Source organism: Perognathus longimembris, chromosome 22, assembly GCF_023159225.1.
Source record: "Perognathus longimembris pacificus isolate PPM17 chromosome 22, ASM2315922v1, whole genome shotgun sequence".
NCBI classification, from domain to species: Eukaryota; Metazoa; Chordata; class Mammalia; order Rodentia; family Heteromyidae; genus Perognathus; species Perognathus longimembris.
Window position 1 is genome coordinate 1,711,431 of NC_063182.1, and position 20,624 is coordinate 1,732,054.

Sequence of the window (20,624 nt, forward strand, 5' to 3'; positions counted from 1 at the left end):
CGCGGGAAGGGGCTGCGTCACGGAGCAGTCCCACGCGCCGGGGTGACGGGCGGCAGCGCCTCCCACAGCGGCGGGGAAGGGGGGACTGGGGGACACTGCCGCCGGCGGGCCCAGGGTGGAGACGCCGCGGGGGAGGGGGCCGCGACCCCCCGGGAGCAGGTGAGGGGGCCCACGGCGGTCGCTGCAGGCCCGGGGGGACTACGATCCACGCGACACCGCGGGGGGGGGGCCGGGGCCGTTCCCCGACTGGCCTCGGTTCCCTCCGGACTCCATCCTCAAGCACAGACAGACAGACAGACAGACAGAGGGCCCACAGAGGCCACGACGAGCCTGCCATGCAGCTGGGCGCTGGCGGCTTCGCTCTGGAATCCGACCTACTCAGGAGGCTGAGACTGGAGGGTTGTGGTTCAAAGCCAGCCCCGACAGGAAAGCCCCGGGACCCTCGTTTCCAGTCATCTTCAGGCAGCCGGAACTGGAGGTGCGGCCCAAGTGGAGCTTCGGTGAGGAAAGCTCGGTAAGAGCGCGAGGCTCTGCGATCAAGCTCCAGTACCGGCGCGTGCACATGCGTGTGCACAGGCACGCGTGCTCGCGCTCACAACCGTGACGTAGCGTGCAGCTAACTAACGAGAGAAACACTTCAGGTGGAAGTTCACATGCCTAGAAATCCCATCCCCCAGGCAGGCGGGAAGGCGTTGTCCATAGAAGCCTCTAGAATGTCAGATGACGGTAGACCTTATCTACACGCGAACGTGCTCCCCAGAAGAGCCGCGCGTGGCTGCTCCGATCCACGGGGCCCCGCCCGGCCTCCTACTCTGCTGCTTTCCCTGGGTGGGGGGGCGTCACCCCGGGTGAGCAGTCAGCCTCCTCCGGGCCGTTTCCTCCCCTTCACACCTGCTGCTGTGAGAGCCCTCCTCCCGCCCTCCTCCCGCCCTCCTCCCGCCCTCCTCCCGCCGCTCCTGCCCGGGGCCTTGCTCACAGGCGGTGCAGTGAACGGAAGGGGCGGCAGGAAGGCTCGGCTGCGTGGGAGGAACACGGCGGGTTCCGACACCAGCTGACCCGGGAGTGGAAATGTACCAGGCCGGGGGGGAGGGCGTGTAGGGATGGAGCCCAATCACGGCGGTGGTGAACCTCTGAGAGTCCCCCCCCCACGAGAGTGAGGCCGGGGACAGAGGCGTGGAACTCGAAGGCGGAGTGGCACATGCAGGAAGACAGAGCAGTGGGAGGAGGGGGAGGTAATGGTTGGTAAGCACCTGCTGTGGGTCGGCATTGATCACACATCACCACGCACCAGCCTCCCAATTAGGGTGTCCTCCTCCTCCTCCTCCTCCTCCTCCTCCTCCTCCTCCTCCTCCTCCCCTCCCCTCCTCCTCCCCCTCCTCCTCCTCCTCCTCCTCCTCCTCCTCCCCCCTCCTCCTCCTCCCCTCCTCCTCCCCCTCCTCCTCCTCCTCTTCCTCTTCCTCCTCCTCCCTCCTCCTCCTCCTCCTCTTCCTCCTCCTCCCTCTTCCTCCTCCTCCTCCCTCCTCCTCCTCCTCTTCCTCCTCCTCCCTCCTCCTCCTCCTCCCTCCTCCTCCTCCTCTTCCTCCTCCTCCCTCCTCCTCCTCTTCCTCCTCCTCCCTCTTCCTCCTCCTCCTCCCTCCTCCTCCTCCTCTTCCTCCTCCTCCCTCCTCCTCCTCCTCCCTCCTCCTCCTCCTCTTCCTCCTCTCCCTCCTCCTCCTCCTCCCTCCTCCTCCCCTCCTCCTCCTCCCCCCTCCCCCTCCTCCCCCTCCCCCTCCCCCTCCTCCTCCTCCCCCTCCTCCTCCACGCTGTACAAGCCCGCAGGGGGACGCAGGGCCCCGCTCGCCCCCCCCTCGCCCCAGCGAGGAGGCGGCGGGGAGGCCGGGAGGGAGGCCGTGGGGGGGGTGGGGAGGCCGGGAGGGAGGCCGCGCGGGGGGGGGGGGTGGGGAGGCCGGGAGGGAGGCCGTGCGGGGGGGGGGGGGGAGGCCGGGAGGGAGGCCGTGGGGGGGGGTGGGGAGGCCGGGAGGGAGGCCGCGCGGGGGGGGGGTGGGGAGGCCGGGAGGGAGGCCGCGTGGGGCGGAGCTGGCGGATCACGCTGTCCTGGCTACTCGGGGGCCCAGATCCAAGGACCAGCGATTGAAGCCAGCCTGGGCAGGAGAGCCCGTGAGGCCCGTGAGGCTCTTCTATCCCATTAGCCACCAGAAAATCGGAAGTGGCGCCGTGCCGGGCCTGGAGTGAAAAAGCTCAGGGACAGTGCCCAGGCCCCGAGTTCAAGCCCCAGGACTCAGAAAAACAACCACAAGGAACGCGAGGGGCTTGGGAAGCCCGCGCTGCTCAGGTCGGAGTTCACGCGGAGCAGCCACAGGGCGCTGGGAGAGGACGGGGAGGGAGGAGCTGCTCCCCCCTGGGGCACTGGGAGAGGACGGGGAGGGAGGAGCTGCTCCCCCCCCGGGGCGCTGGGAGAGGACGGGGAGGGAGGAGCTCACTGGGTGAGCTGCTCCCCCCATGGGGCGCTGGTATTTGAGGAGTAGCAGAGAAAACCTTGATGGACTGGGAGGGGCAGGGGAGAGGAGGACCCCGCGGACCGCCGGACCTCTGTAGGGAGCACGGTGAGGAGGTGGCTGACGTCCAGGCCCCGGCCTTCCAGGGCGGCCTTCTCCCCGACGGTCCGTCCCAACAGAGCTCTGGAAGCTCCGAGAAGCCAGCGGCTGCTGCTCCCCAGCACAGAGCCGGAAACTCGTTCTCCACACGCAGACCCCCACGCCTTCTTCCCGGACCACCGAGCTCCGCACCGCACGCCCCCCGCCAGCCCTCCGCGCAGCCTGGGGTCATCACGGGCAAAACCCCACCCCAAGCCGGGCTCCGCCCCGCGCCTGCAGCCCCGGCTGCTCTGGAGTCCGGGAGCTCCGGAGGTGCGCACGCCGCCTACGCCACCAGGAACGTGGACGCGGCGCCGTGGCTCCGCGCGGGAGGGGGCTAGCCTTGAGTGAAAAAGCTCGGGGGAGGGGCCCAGGCACTGAGTTCAAGCCCCACTACTGATCAAAGAAGGAAACCCCAAACAACTCGGTGTGAAAAGAAAGCTGACTCCCCGGAAAGACCCAGGACGGAAAAGATCACTGGAGCGGGGACAAGTGTTTCCTTTGGGAAGAAGAGGGCGGAGGGGAGGAGGGAGGGATGGACTTGCACGCAGGGAGCGCAGCCCGCTTGGGAATCCCTCACCATCCGGACAGGAGGTCGTAGGGGCTCAGCACAGGCTGAGTTTGGATCCCAGAGCTCCCACTAACGACAGGGCAGACGTGGCCTCCTAGGCGGACCTCACAGCGGGCCCAGCGAAAGCGGCCTGCGTGGGCTCTTCCTCATGTCTGCAGTAAGAGCGATCTCATTCAGCGAAAACCACGACACTCCGCCACTCTCCTTCAGGAGATGACGGATCGCGACGCTCGCCAAAGCAACGCCGGGATTACGTAACCTGCGGTCGGTATGAGTAGACAGAACGAGGGAAAGTGGCTATGCAGCCAAACACACCGGTGGCTAATCAGCCAGAGACACCAGTGATCCAAGAGGGGTAAAGCGGGTGACACTCACTGGGTGTCATCTTCGCTGTCATTACAGCGTACCAAAGCTGCCTGCCTCGGTAAGCGGCTCAAAACATGCAAAGGGAGCAAGGAACGAAGCCAGCTTACTACTGTATATGTGCCATTTCACACAAAAAAGACCGCAGTCTCCGCAGTGAGCCTTGGCTGAGCGGGTCTGGTGTGCTAAGCTCCATTTCCACACACTGAGACTTTACAGCCTCAGGAGTTGGTGTCCCTGGCTCAAGCCCATGGCTCTAGGTACTCAGGAGTCTGAGATACCGAGAGGATTGTAGTTTGAGGCTGGCTTGGGCAGGAACGTTTGCCAAACTCCATCACCAAAGTAACTTAAAACGCCACCCCCATGAGAGCTGGTGGCGTGGCTCGAGTGGTAGAAAGTCAGCGTTGAAAGAGCAAAGCCCTGAGTTCAACCCCCTCCTGCAGCCCAGGACAAATAAAACATTACATACAACCTACGGAACAAACACTTCTGTTTTCCGTGTCTGATGTTCACCCGAGGATAGGAAGTTACCTAAGTTGCCCAGGAGAAGGCGGTGTCTATAGTCGCTGTGTTACTAGCGTGTTCATCTCACCTGCAGTCGCTGGGTTACTCATGTGTTACCTCACCTGCAGTCACTGAGTTACTAGTGTGTTAATCTCCCCTGCAGTCGCTGTGTTACTAGTGTGTTAATCTCCCCTGCAGTTGCTGGGTTACTAGTGTGTTAACCTCACCTGCAGTCACTGAGTTACTAGTGTGTTAACCTCACCTGCAGTCGCTGTGTTACTAGCGTGTTAACCTCACCTGCAGTCGCTGTTACTAGTGTGTTAACCTCACCTGTAGTCGCTGGGCTCTAAGTGTGTTAACCTCACCTGCAGTCACTTGTTTACCGCCATGCTGACCTCACCAATGCCTATCTTCTCTGAATGGCTGTCATGTGGCAGGAAATCCTGCTGGAAGGAATCTTCTTAGGCCTGGCTTCTGTTTGGAACCGCATCGTTAGAGCCCCGCCGCACACCAGGGGAAGACGTTTCCCGTGAGAAGGGAACTCCGGCTTCCTAGGTTTGCTTCTGTTCTCATGTCACTTGACTCTGACGTGAGCTTTTACGCTATCACTCTGCACAGGGCACCGGGCCGGGGTCGGGAGATGTGGCCCCTAGGCCTGTCCCAGCGTTTGGGCTGGCCACTTGCTGCCGGGGGCAATCAGCAAGCTTTACATCAGGGACTTAGGTGTAGAGACGGAGCGGACACGAGTCCCAAGTCCTGACCCAAGTCAATGTCAGTGACTCGACCGTGCTGTCTTGGACTGACTGTGCCCTTTCCCCGGGTTCATAGATTGAGGCTCAAACCTCCACGCGACTGTGTTGAGAGGGAGGACCCTGAGAGGAACCCAGGCTAAATGAGGTCATCAGCATGGGCTTTACATCACATAGGACTGGTTCTTGCAAGAAGAGGAAGATAGCTGAGTACCTGTGGCGCACACCTGTAATCCCAGCCATTCCGGAAGTTGAGATTTGAGCAATGAGGTTCAAAGCCAGGGCAAACCGGAGAGACAATCTCCAACTAATCAGCAAAAAGCCAGAAGTGGAGGTGTGACTCAAGTAGTAGGGCGCCCCCCCTTCAGAAAAAAGGTAAGGGAGGGGATAAGATGCCGAGTTCAAGCCCCAGCACCCCCCCCCCCCCCCCCACACACGCACAGCGCAGTGTGTGGCTCTCCCAGCCAGGAGGAGTCCTCATCGGAAGTTAGCCTTGGGATTCCCAGCCTCTAGCACTGTGAGTATCGAGGTCTACGGAATGAAAGCCAAGGACTCTGGCTGGAGCGGCTGTCCCGGAGGTGGGGTCGATGACCGTGTCCACTCAGCCTGTCCTCTGTCCCCTGCAATGTTCGGGGAGAGGCCACATGAAGAGCTGGGCCCAGGAGCTGGTGCCCGGGACAGGCTCGGTTCCGGTGGCTGTGTGTTCATGGACGTTGGTTCCCTGCCTGGGACTCCGGTGCGCTGGCCCCATAGCCCGCACCCCCACGGCGAAGGGAACGAAGCCCGCACGAGACCTGCACGTGTGCTTTTGCTGGGGATGGACGGCACACACCTATGGGGATGGAGCACAAGGCAGGCCGGCTCGCACCGATCCACAGCCTGGTGGTCTGTGTTGAGCACACGCACAGCCAGATCTAGACCCACCGGGCGGGTGGGATCAGCCCGCCACACAGCCGCCTCACGGAGGGGCCCCGGGGCGGGCTGGAGCGAGGGCCGGGCGGGCCTTCTTCCCATCACCCACGGGTGCGCCCTGCAGTCCCTTGCACCTCGGTCTTGAAGCCACTTCGGCAAACTCCTTCCGAGGGTGGGGACAGCTGTGAGCCCCGCACCGGCCACCGGCCGCACACTTGGGGGCAGGGAGAGGGGACAAAGGCGGGGAGGGGACAAAGATGGGGAGCCCACGCGAGGAACAGTGCGGGGGGGGGGGAGACAGTTCCCTACAGGAGCACAGAGGGGGTGCCACCCCCCGCCCCCCCAGCGTCCAAGTCCTGCGCAGCTTTGGCCCCAGCGCATCCGACGGGAGGGTGGGGGGGGAGGGGTGCCTGGCTTCTACTTCTGTCTGCTTTCTGTGTGTGTGGTGCTGGGGGATCGAACCCAGGGCTTCGTGCGAGCCAGGCGGGCGCTCCACCTTCCCAGCCCGGTTCATTTCCAGCCCCTGCCACGCTCGCCCAGCCAAGCCCAGCGCGCTCCGCCCCCCCCCCCCCCGCCTCCGGGGTCCCCCCCCCCACGCACCGCGGGGCCTGGCTCTGGGGCGTCGGGTGCAGCCCCCCGGCCCGCCCGGAGGGGCGCGGGGGCCGAGCAGCAGCTCGCGGTCCCCGGGAGCCGGCGCGGGGCTTTGCTCCAGTGGGGATTTGGAGACAGGAAAACTCCGGGCTGCGCGCGGGCGGCGACCCGGGGCCGAGCTGCGCGCGGACGGGCGGGCGGGCTGCTCCCGCCCCCGGAGGCACCTGTGCGCCCCACGCCCTGGCGCCCCCCGTGCCCCGACCCCCCGGCGCCCCGACCCCCCGGCGCCCCGCGCCCCGCGCCCCGACCTCTGGCGCCCCCCGTCCCGCGCCCCGACCCCCCGCGCCCCGAACTCCGGCGCCCCGAACTCCGGCGCCCCGACCCCCGGCGCCCCAGGCCCCGACCTCCGGCGCCCCGAACTCCGATCCCCGGCGCCCCCGCGCCCCGACCCCCCGACCTCTGGCGCCCCGAACTCCGGCGCCCCCGTCCCGCGCCCCGACCTCTGCCGCCCCGCGCCCCGCGCCCCGCGCCCCGGCCTCCGGCGCCCCGCGCCCGGCTTCCGCCGCTCCGCGCCCCGACCCCCGGCGCCCCCGGCCCGCGTCCGCGCCCCCGAGCCGCGCCCCGCCCGCCGCCCGCCCGGGCCGCATGCAGTGCGGGCGCCGCGGCCCCCTCTTACCGCGGCCTCGGTCCATGGCGCCGGCCGCCGGGCGGGCGCCGAGTCGGACGCGGTGGCGGCGGTGGCGGCGGGCGGCGCGCTCCGCGGGGCCCGAGCGCCCGGCGAGTCCCCGCCCCCGACGGGACGCCCGGCCCCCGCCCCCGACCCCGCCCCGGCGCCGCCCCCGGACCCGCCCGGGCCGCCCGGCTCCGCGCGCCCCGGCCCGCGCCCGGCCCGGCGCCCGCTCCGCGTGGACGGGGGGCCCTGGCGATGCCCCAGCGCGGGTGCGGAGCCCGGAGGGGACGGCGGGCGGGCGGGGCCCCGCGCCCGGGCTGTCACAGGTGGAAGGGAAGCGCTTCCTGGGCGGAACCCCGGCGTTGAACCGCGCACGGGGTGCGTCGTCGGCAGCGAGGCCTCCCGGGGCCGCGGCCAGTTGGAAGAAGGCCAACGAGGGGGGCTGGGAAGGCGGCCTAGCAACGGGGCGCCCGCCTGGCGCGCACGAAGCCCTGGGTTCGATTCCTCGGCACCACACACACAGAGAAAGCTGGACGTGGCGCTGTGGGCTCAGGTGGCAGAGTGCTGACCTCGAGCACAAAGAAGCCGGGGACAGTGCTCAGGCCCTGAGTTCAAGCCCCAGGACTGGCCAAAAGACAAAAGAAGGAAAACCCCTAAAAACCTACAGCCAAAGCCTCCCGCTTGCCCATCTCTGCTATGAGAAAACTATGCCGACTCCGCAGAGCTTTTGGGGGGCCAAATGAATTGATGACACAAGCCCATTTTAGAAACCACAAATAGCTACCAAAATGGGAGTCACGATCATTTTCCAAGGCCTTCTTGGTCATTGCCCACTTTTTTCAATTTGAAAAGGTCATTTTAAAGTCTAAAATAGCTAACCAGCCAATAATTTACCAGTGAATTAATTTCCAATGCCCAGCGTTTGAACTCGGAACCAGTAGGGAATCATTTCATTCTGAGGCTAGCCTATTCGTTCTTCAAACACATTTGGTTTGAAGTATTGTTCTTTTTATTTTTTACAGTTCTGGAGTTCAAACTCGGGGCCTTTGTCCGTGGCAGGCGAGACCTCTAATACGGAATTACGTCCTTCTTCCCCCTTTAAAGGCCAGTACTGCGGCCCGGACCCAGAGCCTCACGCTCTTGCTTAGCTTTTTGCTCAAGGGTGACGGACTCTACCATCTCAGCCGCACCTCCACTTCTCGCCTTTGGCTGGGTAACTGGAGGTAAGAGTCTGGAGACTTCTTATGCCTGCCTGGCTTTGAATGGCAGTCCTTAGATCTTAGTCTCCGAAGGAGCCACAATGACGTTTTCCTTACCACCTCCATCGCTTTTTATTGGTTGATTCATTTAGTACTTCCTGGGTGCTAGGATTATAGTGTGTAATCACAATGCCTGGAATTGGGGTACTTTTTAAATCACAGTACAGAGACAGTACAGTTGCAGAAGCACATGGAGACTTTTCTAGATTTTTTTTTTCTTTTTCAGAGGAAACTTCCAAGGATTGTGGAGGTTTCCTCAGAGAATTGGAACAGCAGGGTCAAAAGACCTCACGAGGGTTCGTGTGTGTTGTGGGGTGACTTATGCCGTGGAATTAACTGAACTGTGGTCTGGAAAAAATATAAAAAACGGGACAGAACACAGCGCAAAGCTCTTGGGAAGCTCCGGTGGCTCTGTTTGGCTAATTACTCATAATGGTCACTAGGTGGCAATGTTGACTAAGTTGGCTGCAGCGTGGTTGCTGTCAGGGTACCAAGGGTTAACACCTGGAACATAAATACTATACGTGTGTGTGGTTTTTTTTCCCTATGGCTTTCCTTTAACGAGGACCTATAGAAACCTAACGATCCCCATTCTCTATCAGTGATAGCGAACACAGTGTTCCGTTGGGAGAACGGATGTTCAGTGGAGCATTCTCCATCCGCAAGGGGTTGACGACCTGTAGAGAACCTGGATAACCTGCAAAACACGTTCTCACACCCGATCACTAGGTAGAAAGTGCCTGAGGAGAGATCCAGTGCTCCTTGGGTTGGCTGGACCAAGGGCTCTCAGGTGCTAAGCAGCGAGACGGAAGGGAGTTTGTTGATGTCTGTTTTCCTTCCCTTCTCTCTCTGCTTTAATGGTAGCTCTGGCAAGCACATCCCCAACCTGCCTCCTATCTTTCCTTTCCTCCTTCTTATGACTGAGCTTTCCAGGTTTGCCTTGCGCTTGTCTAAAGAACTCTATGTGGAGAGACCCAGTCCTGTAGAAAGATAGCAAGTTTTGGTCTCTGTGAACAATACCAGGAAGAGATCTTTCAACTCCCTCCTGCTCCCCGTCCTGTAAAAAACAAGCGATCCTCCGGGTCTCGTTCTGTGCTTATCAAGCTGAGCTGGAAAAGCCCGGGGAAGAGACGTTGGGAGGCCAAGGGCTCTTTGTCCCAGGAGGGCACAGCTTCGCTTTCTGACCTGCCAGCGCGCGTTCAGGGTCTGCCTCCGCCGTGGCCGCGATCGAGGGGGGTGCGGTGGCTCCACGGTCCCAGTGGGATCGTGTCACAGCCCTGAGGACATTGCGTGGCTGGCCTTGGCCCTCGGTGGTCGCGGGGCCCTCTCTGGCCGAACTGCTCTCCTCTCGAGAGGCCCTGGGGGGTTCAGTCCTCCGAGGGCTCACCCCGCGGGCCGCAACGCACACCGGGAGCACGCAGATCGCGGTTCTCCTGCCTGAACTTCCATTTCCTTCCTCCTTCCTGGCCGCAGGGGTGTGTGTGTGTGTGTGTGTGTGTGTGTACTGTGTCTTATTCACACTAGATCCTTATAACCCCACCCAGCCCTCAGCCCGTAGTAAGGTGAAATAGAGCAGGTCATCCAGTAAGAGCTTCAGGACCGACGGGCTCTTTCTAATGCGGGGGTCAGGGGTCACCAAGGCCCCCCCCGGCCCCCCCCCGCATGATCTCATTTACGGTGTTCTGTACAAGTGCCGCGCGCTCCGCACTTGGTGTGCGTGGCTGTGACGGCTGCTTCTGGGCCATCCGGGCTCCTCTCCTGGGTCCCCCCGTAACGGGAGCCCCGAGGCCCCTTCCTGGTGTCCGCCTGATGCCGCTTCGAGGTCAAAGCCTCTCTTGTTCTCCTCAGCACAATGTCGCCATTCTGGCCCCGGTCTAGGGGAATGACACCAGGGACGCTGATGGAGAGGGGGGTGGGGATTCGGGGGTGGAGGAGGGCTCCCCCCTCCCCGGGGCTCCAGCCCGCCCCCGGCCTGGGGTCCCGGCCTAGGAGGCCCCAGCCCGAAGGCTGGGTGGGGTGGTGGGGGCAGCTCGGTCTGGAGGGGCGGTGGCCAGCCAGTGAGGGAAGCAAGAAAACCCTAGAACCCCGGGCCGAGGGGAAGCCTTTCCCTTTAGGAACGTTGCTAACGGCTACTGTTTCTGAACCCCACGAGGAAACAAGCCATTTCTGCCAGCTGCACCGGGAGAGCCCCCCCAACCCCCTCCCCCCACCGTCCGCACGGAGCTCTCTGGGCAGCGGGTCTCAGGTGTAGCGGTGACTACGCCCCGCCGCCGGCCATTCTGGTTTCTTCATTTGTCAGGTGAGGAAACCGAGGCGGAGGCGGCGGGGAGAGATCTTGCTGGAATCGCACCAGGCCGACGCTCGCACGGAGCAATACTTGGGAGGTGCACGCTCGGGCATGTGGCAGACCTGGCTTTGAAAGCCACAGCGGCCTCTGCACAGCCAAGGGCGCGGCCTCGAACCTCTCATCTGAAACCTGGGGCTACCAGCGAAGGACGGCTAGGCGGTGCCGGGTGGCGTGCCCCGATGGGTCGGCCTCCTCCGTACGCCGCTCGGTCTCCGGGGAGGCGGCTGGGCAGTGGTCAAGGGAAGCCCTGAGTTCAAGGTCAGCTTCTTGCCACGTCCGCTAGATCAATCACTCAGGAAAGGGTAAACGTCCTCAGGTGTCAAGGGTGAGAAAGGCCCCCAGGAAGGAAGACGAAGAGACACCGAGTGCGTGGCGTTGCTCAGGGCCCGGCCCGCCGTCAGCGCGGTTATGCTGTGGACGTAGGTGTCCTCTCAAGAATTGCCAGAAGCTTATGGAAATAATTAAGGTCTTGGCCGCAGACCCAGGACGCCTCCTCCTGGGTGATTGTATCTAATTCTAACTACCGATTCTGCCCCGTCCCTTTCTTGGAGGGAACTTCTGTCCTGGGGGGACCAGCAGATGCCCAGTTCTTGCTACCTACAGTCCGTTAAGGAGTGATATTAGATGATATATGGAGTGGTACAGATGTTAAAAATCAGATAGTGCCGATTTTTTCATCCGAAGAACAAACTGGCTGGGTGCTGGCGGCTCGCACCGCAATCCTAGCTACTCAGAAGGCTGAGGGCTGAGGATCGTGGTTCAAAGCCAGCCTGGGCAGGAGACGTCCTTGAGATTCTTACAGTCAATCACCAAGAAGTCAGAAGTGGAGCTGGGGCTCCGGTGGGGGAACGCCAGCCCCCAAAGCTCAGGGCCAGTGCCCGGGACCCGAGTTCACGCCCCAGGACTGGCACAAAACGGTAAGTAAATGAAAAGGACACGTGGCGGGCGTCCGAGGGACAGCTTGTCTTGATTCAGGAGGCAAAACCCTCCCCCACGGGGCCTTTACCCAGGGGAAAGGGGCTTCGGAAGCAGGACGGGCCCTGGCGAGCTCCGACTCCGTGGGTGCCGTGTACGTGGCTTCCCCGCGGACTTTCCCATCCCATCCCCCCCCCCCCCGGACCGGGAGCCCGCACGCTTAGACTGTGGACACGGCCAAGGGGCGGGAAGGAGGCTCCGCCGTCAATGGTAATTCACTCGGGGGCGGGGGGGCAGTGTACGTGTCACAAGTCCTTGGGTGGCAAACGGTGGGACCACAAACCCGCTTCAGCCAGGAGGTGAGCGAGGTGGTCCGCTGGGAGGGGAGGCCGGCGGCTCCGGCCGGCTTTCCGTGGGAGACGCTGAGGGAGAGAGGCGCCTCCGTCTCCCCGCGGCGATCGCAGCGGCCTGCAGAGGGCGCTCAGAGGCCGAGGAAGCCCCGCGACCCGAGCCGCCAGATGCCACCGGCCCCCGAAGCCGGGCACCGCCCGGGACTCCAACATCAGGACTATCTTTCTGTACAGCCCTGGAGGCTGGGCGCCCAGCACCTGCGAGCCGGGGAGGGGGGGGGCTAGCGCTCTGGGAGGCGCTCCTTGGCTTGTAGACGCTCACCCTGGGTACACACGGGTCCGCTCGCCTCGGTGTGCCTCAGTCTCCTCTCACAGGAGCACCCTAAAAGCCCCGTGCCTATGGCTCACGCTTATCACCCTGGCTATTCAGAAGGCTGAGATCAGGGGATTTCAGTTCGAAGCCAGCTTGGGCAGGAAAGTCCGTGAGTCTTACCTCCAATTAATCACACACACACACACACACACACACACACACACCCCAAAGTGGTGCTGTGGCTCATGTGGTAGAGCACTAGCCTTGAACAAAGAAGCTCAGGGGCAGTGCCCAGGCCTTGAGTTCAGCTCCCACCCCACCCCCCAAAAAAGAGCAGCAGTCAAATGGGATCAAAGCCCACCCTCAGGCTCATTTCAACTCCGTCACCTCTTTCAAAGCCCTGTCTCCGGATACGGCTGCCTCTGGAGGGCTCCCCGTGCTGTCCCGTGGCGTAGGGGCAGCGTGGAGGTGGGGACTGGACGGGACAGCGTGGGGAAGCCCTTCAGGCTGGGGGCTCAGTGCGCTTGGATGGCGGCCGGGTGGCCTTCGGCTTCTCTTGCCAGCGCCCCTGCGCTAGGCGTGTTGGACTAGGTCGGGTAGGGAGGGCAGGGGGATTGTCGTGGGGGTGGTAGGAGGCTGGCTTGCATCTTTCCTCAGTCTCTGCAGTCTGGTGAGAGCCCCACCCTGCTGGAGGGAGGCGGCCGAGTCTCAGGAGCCGCTCACGGCCGTCCCCGCGCCTTGCTGGGTGGAGGGAGCTTTCCACCCCGTGCTGAGAAGCCAGAGGCGAGGGAGGCCCCTCAGGGAATCTCGCGGCCGTCCCCGCGCCTTGCTGGGTGGAGGGAGCTTTCCACCCCGTGCCGAGAAGCCAGAGGCGAGGGAGGCCCCTCAGGGAATCTCGCGGCCGTCCCCGCGCCTTGCTGGGTGGAGGGTGCTTTCCACCCCGTGCCGAGAAGCCAGAGGCGGGGGAGGCCCCTCAGGGAATCTCGCGGCCGTCCCCGCACCTTGCTGGGTGGAGGGAGCTTTCCACCCCGTGCTGAGAAGCCAGAGGCGAGGGAGGCCCCTCAGGGAATCTCGCGGCCGTCCCCGCGCCTTGCTGGGTGGAGGGAGCTTTCCACCCCGTGCTGAGAAGCCAGAGGCTAGGGAGGCCCCTCAAGGAATCTCGTGGCCGTCCCCGCGCCTTGCTGGGTGGAGGGAGCTTTCCACCCCGTGCTGAGAAGCCAGAGGCGAGGGAGGCCCCTCAGGGAATCTCACGGCCGTCCCCGCGCCTTGCTGGGTGGAGGGAGCTTTCCACCCCGTGCCGAGAAGCCAGAGGCGAGGGAGGCCCCTCAGGGAATCTCGCGGCCGTCCCCGCGCCTTGCTGGGTGGAGGGAGCTTTCCACCCCGTGCCGAGAAGCCAGAGGCGGGGGAGGCCCCTCAGGGAATCTCGCGGCCGTCCCCGCACCTTGCTGGGTGGAGGGAGCTTTCCACCCCGTGCTGAGAAGCCAGAGGCGAGGGAGGCCCCTCAGGGAATCTCGCGGCCGACCCCGCGCCTTGCTGGGTGGAGGGAGCTTTCCACCCCGTGCTGAGAAGCCAGAGGCGGGCGCCCCGCTGCGTGTCGTGGGGAAGCTGTGCCTGGAGAGCGCTCTGCTCTGCTCTGCCTCCGCCTCCTCCTTCAGTGGCTTGGTTCGCTCGCCTCTCAGCCCCCCCCAAGGTCTCCCCCAGTGGCGGGTGTGAGGCGCAGCCTGGCTCGCCCTCCTGCCCCGTCCGTCCCTCATTTCCACGCGCGCCGAGGACCACAGGAGGACACGGGTTTGGTTGAAATGATGTGCTTTTATGGGAAACAAAATATCCAACAACGATAACAAAAGCCCTTCGGTCCCGCGGGGAGCTAGCCAGTGACAGTGAGGCGTGGGGCCGGGGCCGTGACGAATGAGCGGGGCGGGGACGGTGAGTGACCTCGGCCAAAAGAGAGAAGCTGGGGGAGGGGGGGACTGAGAGCGTGTCCGGCTTCCCCTCCGGTCCCTCCACCCCGCCGCCCTTCCCACGTGCAGTGTCCTTCCAGTCTGACAAAGATCCGCCCCGTGTCGTCTCCTCTCCAGAGCCCTCCCAGCTCCGCGCCGAGTGCCTTCCAGCAACGTACGCACCCCTTCCCGTGTCTCCTCCCGCCGCCCCGCCCCCCTCCCCGGCCAGGCCCCTCCCCCGCCCCGGGCTGTGCCATGTGCAGCGGGGGCTCGGTGCCCAGGCGCTCGGTGCCCGGTGAGGGCTCGTCGAGTCCATGTCGCCCCCCGACAGCAGTCTCTCGAGAGTCACCTTGGTCATGCCTGCTTTGGGGGCAGTTCCAGGGACACGCTCACCTTCACCCCTACGGTGGACAGACAGACAGCCCGGGGCGGCCGGGGCTGCGTGAGCCGCGTGGGCCAGCACTCCGTCTTAGAAATCCAAGCCCCTAACTAACTACTCTTCCGGAAGCTTCCGCCGTGAGACCCGGGCGGCGCTGCGGGTGGGGGGAGGGAGGGGGGTGGCGGGCCGGGGTGGGAACGCTAGCCCTGTGGTGTGGATCGTCAGGCACGTCGATTGTGGTAAGGCTGAAGAGGGCGGGCTGCGGCCGCGGCGGATCCCGAGGAGAGGAGGGAGGCCCGGCGCCCCCCCCCCCCCGCACCCCCCGCGCCCCGGCTCCCCCGGGCCCCGCACAGCTTGGCAGAGGGGAAGGAAGTGCCTCTGTCCTGTTCCTAATATGAATCCTAGACTTGGACAAGGGGGAGGTCATGATCAAGGGCGGGGGGAGGGGGAGGGGGGCCCCCGAGGGGTCACCGGGGGTCACCGGCGCGTGCACACCTCGAGCTGCTCCGCTCCCCGATCAGGAGTGTGGGGAGAGCGCCCCGTGAGCGCCCAGAGGTGCTCCCTGGCGGGGGGGGGGTGGACCACCGTGGAGCTCCCACGGGAGGGCCCCCCCCCGGGGCTCCCCGCCAGCCCCGGAGCCGGGGTGCGGGTGGGGGGGCAGCGCCCAGCGGCGGAGCGCAGAGGTTTCTGCAGGCGCTGCTCAAGGGCGGCGGGCCGGGCCCCGGGGGGCTGGGGGGCTGGGCAGACGCGTGAGTATAAAAAGACCCTGGGCGCGGGGCGGAGCCCCGAGACCTCGCCCCCCGCAGTGCAGCGCCCCCCGGCGAGGGGAGGAGCGGGGAGCGTAGGGATACCCCGACGGCGGCACGGGAAAGCGAGCGGCGTGGCAGGGGGTGCGTCCCGCGGGCGCCAGGGCTGCGGGGCTCCACACCCCGGCGTGGGGCGCGCCCGTGTCCCGGCCCGCTAGAACAGCCGGGCTTGCTTCTTCAGCTCGTTCCGCTTCCACAGCGCCAGGCGCTCGAACTCGGAGATGGTCATGCCGAACACCTGGTAGAACTCTTCCTGGGACAGGTGGCGCTGGGGGGGGAGGGCGGCGTGAGGACGGGAGGGGCGGACGGGGGCGGAGGGGGGTCTCTCTGTGCCCTCGCCCGGGCAGCCTTCGCGCCCTCGGGTGGACCCCCCTCCACTTCCTGCCTCTCCGCCCCGTGCGTCTGCATGAGAAGATGTGCGCGTTCGCACGCCCCACCCGCCTTCAGGAGACACGAGAGCTGTGTCCAGGATTCAGGGGATCTGTCTGCCTGTCTGTCCGTCCATCTGTCCACCCACCCACCTGCCCACCTCTCTCTCTCTCTAATCCACTCACCCACCCACCTACCTACCTACCTATCTATCTAGTCTATCCATCCATGCATCCATCCACCCATCCCACCCACCCCATCCACCCACTCATCCACCCACCCACCCACCCACCCACCCATCCCACCCCACCCATCCCATCCAGACAGAGGCTAGGACAGGGTTCCTAGCCCAGTGGTCTCAACTCTACACTGCGGACGGTCCTAAGAGCTTTCAGAAAACATGGCTGCCTGAGCTCCATTTGCAGACTGGGCTCCCGTGGACGGAGGAGGGGGTTCTGTGCTGGGGGACTCCCTGGGTGGTTCTGCCGCTCAGGGCGTGTCAGCCTCCCGGGACTGCGGCTCTGGGGGTCTGGGGACGGTGGCCTGCATCCGAGCTGCGGAGCGGCCCCTCCCGGCGCAGAGAGGGGGCTTTGGCTAGGGACACGCTTCCAGGCTGCGGGCCCGGTGGGCCGGAGCTGGGAGGACTCCCTCGCCAGCCCCCCCCGCCCCCCCGCTTCTGCTCTGCCTCGGCCTCAGTTCAGGGGGTGCCACGCTGTCCCCGGGGGCCACAGAGCTCCCTCTACTCACTCCACACCCATTTCCTGACACGACAATCCCGAGGAAACTCGGGGCCGGGTGGAGGGGGGAGGGAAGCGGACGGGGCGCGTCCTGGGGGAGGCCTAGAGGCGGGGGCGGCGCGGAGGAGGGAGGAGGGGGGACGCACGGCAGGGAGGGGCAGTGCAGGAGCCATCGGGCCGGCACTGCCCGCCGGGTGACCCCCAGTCCCCCAGCCGACCCCCTCTGCCTGTGTCGGGGCGTGTCCCCCCTCACGATGCTCCCTTCGTCACGATGTTCCGGTCGCTGAGCCGTGCGCGGGGTCTTCCGGCCCTCCCCTTAGCGCCCCCCCCAGCTGGGCGACCCGCGGACGCTGTCCCGCCCCGCCGCTTCCCCCTACCTCCAGGCGGGTGCGGTCCACGTCCTTGGGCAGCCGGTTCCTCCCCCGCGTGGTCACCAGCAGCAGCTCGTAGGGGTAAATCTGAGGAGGAGAAGGGGGCACGGCTGGGGCTCGCGCGGGGCCCCGGGGCTCGGGTTCCTTTCTATTCCTCAAAGGCCCCCTACGGGGGGAGGCTGGGCCGGCCCGCCTCTGGGTTGCCTAGCAACCCAAGACGCCCCGAGGTGCCTTCTCCCCGTCCACGCTCTGCTAACGGTGCCGGGGGTGAGCGTGGGGCGCCCGGCACTGACGTGGGCGCGGAGCCTTGTGGCCGGGCCGGTTGGCGAGCCCGGGAGCCTCTGGGGCCCGGGGAAGGGTCGGGGGTGACGGCTTGGGGGGGGTGGGGGGTGGCGGGGCACGTGACGCATGGACGGTCATTCGCTCCGTGCTCTCGTTCCCGCACGCACGGTGCTGCCGTCCTCTCGCCGGTCCCCAGAATCCCGGAGGACACCCCGCGGGGCGCGCCGTGCTTTACCTTGTACTCTGCGGAGAGAAGGGAGACGCGCGCTGAGAACCGCCGCTCCCCGCCCTGCGTGCCGCGCTCCCCCGCAGGGACTGTCGGGGCGGCCGGTGTGAGAATCGGGGGTGGGGTGGGGGGGCGAGAACCGCCGCTCCCCGCCCTGCGTGCCGCGCTCCCCCGCAGGGACTGTCGGGGCGGCCAGTGTGAGAATCACGGTGGGGGGGGGGCGGGGCTGAGGGAGACACGTGGGTGGACTGGAGATGAGGAGAGCCAGGCGCGGTGGCTCACGTCCACGATCCCAGCTCCTCGGGGGAGCCTGCGGTTTGTGGACGGAGGCTCAGAGGCCCTGCGGGCGGGGGAATCTGTGGAACCCCCCCCCCCCGCCCCCCGAGCTTAACCAGCGACAAGCCAGAAGCGGAGCTGCAGCTCAAGGGGTGGAGCTCCAGCCTGGAGACAAAAGCTGAAAGCAGAGTGGCCGGGCCCTTGGTTTAAGCCCCAGGACTAGAGTGTGCGTGCGCACACGCGCGTGCACACACACACACACAGAACTGGAGACTGACAGGCCGTGCGCACGGCTGCGTATTGCACGGAAGCGGCTTCGTACTTCCCTCTGTGCATTTCGTGTCTGTCACTGGACCACATTTGGAGCCGCCTCTTCCCCCACGTGGCCGTGGCCCCCCATCCTGGGCGTGCGCGGGGGAGCCGGGGCGTGCGAGCCCCCGGGTCAGTGCGTGGAGCTCGTGGGAGCATCTGTGGGGGCGCTGTGGTCTGGCTCCCCCTCCCCCGGGGCCGGCCAGGACCCCCGTGATTGGGACAAAGCCCAGGGTGGGGACGGGATCGGCAGCCACGGTGTGCCAGGGGGCGGGCGGGGTGGGCGGGGCGGTGACATGGGGGGGCCCTCCCCACTCACCGCGCAGGCCCCAGTTGACGGCGTTCATGCTGTCGTAATGGAAGAGGTCCGCGCTGGGCGTCTGCGGGGGGGGGGGTGGCAGAGTGGGGGAGGGTCTGAATCCTGGGGGGGGCCGCGGCCCGCAGCAGGGCGGGCAGCCTCAGGTGAGGGACAGAGGTCACCGCCCTGGCCCACCCCGGGCCCCCGGTGGACACGCGCTCGTGACGCCACCTGCTTTCCCTCACCGCTCACGACTCCCCATCCTCCCCCCGCGACTGTGCGCACCGGTCACAGCACCACCACCCGCCGACTGTGCGCAGTGGTCACAGCACCACCCCCCGCCGACTGTGCGCAGTGGTCACAGCACCACCACCCGCCGACTGTGCGCAGTGGTCACAGCACCACCCCCCGCCCACTGTGCGCAGTGGTCACAGCACCACCCCCCGCCGACTGTGCGCACCAGTCACAGCACCACCACCCGCCCACTGTGTGCGGTGATCACAGCACCCGCCGACTGTGCGCAGTGGTCACAGCACCACCCCCCGCCGACTGCGCAGTGGTCACAGCACCACCACCCGCCGACTGTGCATGATCACAGCACCACCACCTGCCGACTGTGCGCAGTGGTCACAGCACCACCACCCGCCCACTGTGCGCGGTGATCACAGCACCCGCCGACTGTGCGCAGCGTTCACAGCACCACCACCCGCCGACTGTGCATGATCACAGCACCACCACCCGCCGACTGTGCACAGTGGTCACAGCACCACCACCTGCCGACTGTGCACAGTGGTCACAGCACCACCACCTGCTGACTGTGCGCGGTGATCACAGCACCACCACCTGCTGACTGTGCATGATCACAGCACCACCACCCGCCGACTGTGCGCACCGTTCACAGCACCACCACCTGCTGACTGTGCACGATCACAGCACCACTACCCGCCCACTGTGCGTGATCACAGCACCACCACCCGCCGACTGTGTGCACCGTTCACAGCACCACCCCCCCCCCCCGCCGACTGTGCGTGATCACAGCACCACCCCCCACTGACTGCACGGTTGATCACAGCACCACCATCAGCTGACTGTGCGCGGTGATCAAAGCACCACCACCCGCCGACTGTGTGCAGTGATCACAGCACCACCACCCGCCGACTGTGCGCGCGGTGATCACAGCACTCCCCTCCACCGACTGTGCGCGGTGATCATAGCACCACCACTGGCCGACTGTGCACTCAACACTACTGTGTGCCGTCCTAGGTAGCTACACCGGCTTCCTGCTCACTGCGCGCACCGTTCTCCTCCTCCGAGGGGCTGGGGCACGGGCAGGGGCAGGGGCAGGGGCTGCCCCTGATCTCGTGCGGCTCCCCTCCTGTGTGAGAGGCGCTTGGCCCCTGGGCTGCGGGAGCCCGTGTTCAGTCTGGGGGGGCGCGGGGCCACCCCACGCCGGGGTTCTCAGCCATGGCGCTCCAGGGCAGCTCTAGCTCACGACTGGCTCGGGGTTAGACCCCCAGCTGGCCCGTGCGTCCCCAGTGGCTCTCCCACACCTGGGGGGCCCCACCCTTTACAGACTGGAGCCGAATTTTGGGGTGCAGCCGCCCGAACCCCGCTTGGTCTCGAGCCAGTGTGCAGAGCCCGGCCGGGGCCGCGCGTGCCCTCCCTGTCCAGGAACGGAGAGCCCGGGCTTGCCCGCGTGCGGATGCGCGTGTGGACTCCAGAGGGGCCAGGCTCCCTCCCCCCACGCGGGCCGGCGTGCAAGTCCACCCCTTCCCGGCCTCTCCTTCCCCACCCCCGCCTTGCTTTCCACACCGCGCCTTCCCAACTTCCTGCCCTTTCCCGTGTGTTTCCTCTCTCCCACTAGGACGTGAGCGGGGCCAAGCTGACCTCACCCCCTGCGGGGTCCCCCGTGCCCGGAAGAGTGCTTGGTGCTTAGTCCTTGTGCAGGGAGTCGGCACCTGGCTCAGTGTCTTGTTAGCCAAAGGTCAGGTGGGGCTGTGCCGTTAGACATTCCCCCCCCGCCCCCCCGCCCCCGTTTCAGCTTTCCACCTCCATGACAGTTTTAGAGCACAGGCTCTGCACCGAGCTGTGCACGAGATCACGTGCCGCGTGGGAGGCCAGCGGCGGGCAGCGTGGACTGGCGGCCCCCCCTCAGCCCTGGCGCTATCATTCTCGGGGTGGGTGGGTGGGTCACCTCACCTCTGCCCCCCCCCCACGTAGGGTTCACGTTGGTGACCGCCCTCACTGAGCCGCGAGGGCGGCACAGGTCGATGCGGTAAAGCCAGTACGTGGCACGGAATTCTCGCCCCGTCTGTGCCAGTTTTCCCCAGCCCCTGCCCCCCCTGGCCTCCCCCCCCCCCCCCGGCAGGTCGCTCTTCACCCAGGGGATCGAGACACCGCCGTCTTGGCCCTTGAGCCTTTCCTCGGGCTTGCCGGCGTGTGGGGGGCGAGGTT

The 20,624-nt window shown here is 65.8% G+C and overlaps 2 protein-coding genes across 5 annotated transcripts in view; both read right to left on the reverse strand.

Annotated features, from left to right (window-relative positions):
- Positions 1-7,031, reverse strand: part of Afap1l1 (actin filament associated protein 1 like 1) — a 46,707-nt gene extending 39,676 nt beyond the window's left edge. The window contains exon 1 of the mRNA XM_048331389.1: positions 7,000-7,031. Coding sequence (XP_048187346.1) covers positions 7,000-7,015 — 16 coding nt within the window. The 5' untranslated portion in view covers positions 7,016-7,031. The remainder of the gene's footprint in view (positions 1-6,999) is intronic.
- A 7,808-nt stretch (positions 7,032-14,839) lies between these two features.
- Ablim3 (actin binding LIM protein family member 3) overlaps positions 14,840-20,624 on the reverse strand; it is an 88,951-nt gene continuing 83,166 nt past the window's right edge. For all 4 annotated transcript variants that reach the window (XM_048331197.1, XM_048331199.1, XM_048331196.1 and 1 more), the window contains 4 exons: positions 18,192-18,252; positions 17,297-17,304; positions 16,786-16,866; positions 14,840-15,570 (listed from right to left, as the gene is read on the reverse strand). In XM_048331197.1, coding sequence (XP_048187154.1) covers positions 15,457-15,570; positions 16,786-16,866; positions 17,297-17,304; positions 18,192-18,252 — 264 coding nt within the window. In that variant the 3' untranslated portion in view covers positions 14,840-15,456. The remainder of the gene's footprint in view (positions 15,571-16,785; positions 16,867-17,296; positions 17,305-18,191; positions 18,253-20,624) is intronic.